This window comes from Babylonia areolata, chromosome 15 (genome assembly GCF_041734735.1).
Source record: "Babylonia areolata isolate BAREFJ2019XMU chromosome 15, ASM4173473v1, whole genome shotgun sequence".
NCBI lineage: Eukaryota > Metazoa > Mollusca > Gastropoda > Neogastropoda > Buccinidae > Babylonia > Babylonia areolata.
Window position 1 is genome coordinate 1,405,148 of NC_134890.1, and position 2,500 is coordinate 1,407,647.

General features: G+C 40.0%; 1 protein-coding gene across 2 annotated transcripts in view; it reads left to right on the top strand.

The window, feature by feature from the left end:
- LOC143290136 (EGF-like domain-containing protein 2) overlaps positions 1-2,500 on the top strand; it is a 72,392-nt gene that overhangs the window by 12,288 nt on the left and 57,604 nt on the right. Inside the window, exon 2 of one of the 2 annotated variants that reach the window (XM_076599427.1) lies at positions 822-1,425. In XM_076599427.1, coding sequence (XP_076455542.1) covers positions 1,374-1,425 — 52 coding nt within the window. In that variant the 5' untranslated portion in view covers positions 822-1,373. Of the gene's footprint in view, positions 1-769; positions 1,426-2,500 lie in introns of those variants that run through there. The other variant, XM_076599428.1, reaches the window with a different exon arrangement.

Genomic DNA, 2,500 nt, shown 5'->3' on the forward strand with positions numbered 1-2,500 from the left:
TTATTTTACAATTTTTACAAAATCTGTGGCATGTTCCTTTTTACATGTACGTATTTTAAGTGAAAATTGCTGTCATCTCAGCCGTTTAATCATGTGTGTGTCTGTGCGTGTGTGTTAGTGTGAGTGTTGCAGTGTAACAGTTGTAGTATTGACAGTATGTTACTTTGTGAGTTTTATGCATTGTGTTTTTATAATATTAATGACTCTGTTTTATATTTCTGCTACTTGTTATATGCTTTCTTGTTTCACTTTAGGTATTGGATTGTAAAGCGCTTAGAGCTTGCTTATGCTTGTATTATAGCGGTATATAAAAATAAAATATCATTATTATTATCATCTGCTGAAACTTACAAGCTCCACTGTATTAGAAATGACAAACAGACAGAGATGAAAGGGGAGCAGTGAGTGTCGTCCAGGCAGATGAGGGATGGATTGTGTGCCATGTCATACGTGGCAGTGCCGTGACCCCCCCCCCACCCCCACCCCGTGACGCAGAGAGGGGCAGGCAGATAACAAGGAGGAAGTCACAACAGGCATGGTCTGTTCGTCGCGTTCAGATCTTCCTGTCTTTCTTTTTCTTTTTTTTTTCTTCTTTTTTTTTTTGCCATCTCCCTCCCACCCCCTCCCATTCTGTCAGCAGACTGTCTCCCCCCCCCCCCCCCCCCCCCCCCCCCCCCCCCCAACCACTCTCTCTCCAGTCATCTACTTTGCCTGGTGGGCTGTTGTGTAGAGGAAGAGGCAGCTAGTGGGTGGTGACAGTTTTCTTCTGATCGTCCTCTGAGTCTTTTTTTCTGTCTGAGGTTTTGTTTCTTCTGCACCAGTGCTCGTTATTCATCATCCGTCGTCACCTCTGACGGTGCAGAAACAACCAAGGCAATTGTTTTCGGAGTTCAAAGCTCAAAAAGCGAGCGTAGTTTTGACTCTAAGAGGCGAACAGGATAAAAAAAAAAAAAAAGACAAACTTTCAGAAGCAAGCATACCTGAACTGAAAGGACGAAACAGAAAAACTCAAAGATTTCAGTTGTGTTGAAAATTCTACGGATCAAAAATTTTGTGAACTTTATGATATTTTGTTTTTAAGATTTTAACTTGAATTCTTAACGTGTACAGTCTGCAGATATATTGTCCAATTTTGTACTGCGAGGTGTCATGATAAACCGGTAAAAATGAACTGACAGCGATTGAGTACAGACAGAAAGCAAGGATAAAGCCGTATTTCCTCTGAACGAACCAGTTAGTCTCCACGGTATCTCTTTTCATCGTGCCTGGATCATCACAGACCCAAAGGAGAGGACGTTTACAGAGTGCCAGGAAGGCAGTCCTTACAGTCTGGGAATTCTATCTTGTGCTTGTCTGCCTGGTTCCATTCTGTGATGGCCACTTTGACGTGGAAGGCTGTTCTGATGGTGCTTCTGTTCAGAGCAAGTAAGTGTCAAAATTATTTTAAAGACGACCATTTCTTTTTCTACAATTGTGTTTAAACAGTGTCAGTTAGATTTCATACCATGACGTCTCTCTCTCTCTCTCTCTCTCTCTCTCTCTCTCTCTCTCTCTCTCTCTCTCTCTCTCTCTCTCTCTCTCTCTCTCTCTCTCTCTCTCTTTCACACACACACACACACTCTCTCTCTCTCTCTCTCTCTCTCTCTCTCTCTCTCTCTCTCTCTCTCTCTCTCTCAGGTATCATGATTATGTACTTGTAAATGCTACTGTGCAATTGAGTGTATTTGAATTTCATGTCTGTTTTTCTATAATCTTTTGTTATCTTGTGAACATTTTGATTTCATTTCTTTTTGCCCTGAGGGCTGGATGTAAAAAAAAGCATATGCATGCTTATTCCACTTCCCTCATTAAAAAGATTCGTTCGTTCGTTCGTTCTCTCTCTGTTTTGTTTTGCATAACAGTTTTGTGTCCTTTGATTTAGATCTTTGTTGTGTTTACGTACTGGTTTTCAATACAGACCTACTGGTTTTGAAAAAAGCACTTGATTCTGCTGACTGAAATTATTGCAACGTTCATTCGGGTTTCAGAAACTGTGCAGAGGTGGGTCTCTACTGCATGTGAGAAAATGAAATCACGTGTTATTTTGAATGGGGAAAGTGTCTCCGAGCTTCTGTGTAGAAAAAGGATGCCATCAAGGACATTCATCCAGTTCACATCTGTGTTTGAAGCAGAGAAGGAAGTAAAACTGGCATAAACCGAACAGAAAGTGGATCGGTTTTCTAACTGTATATCTTTTACAATAGAAACTGGGTCGGTTTTCAAACTATATATCCTTTACAATAGAAAGTGTGTCGGTTTTCAAACTATATATCCTTTACAATAGAAAGTGGATCGGTTTTCAAACTATATATCTTTTACAATAGAAAGTGGATCGGTTTTCAAACTATATATCTTTTACAATAGAAAGTGGGTCGGTTTTCAAACTATATATCTTTTACAATAGAAAGTGGGTCGGTTTTCTAACTGTATATCTTTTACAATAGAAAGTGGATCGGTTTTC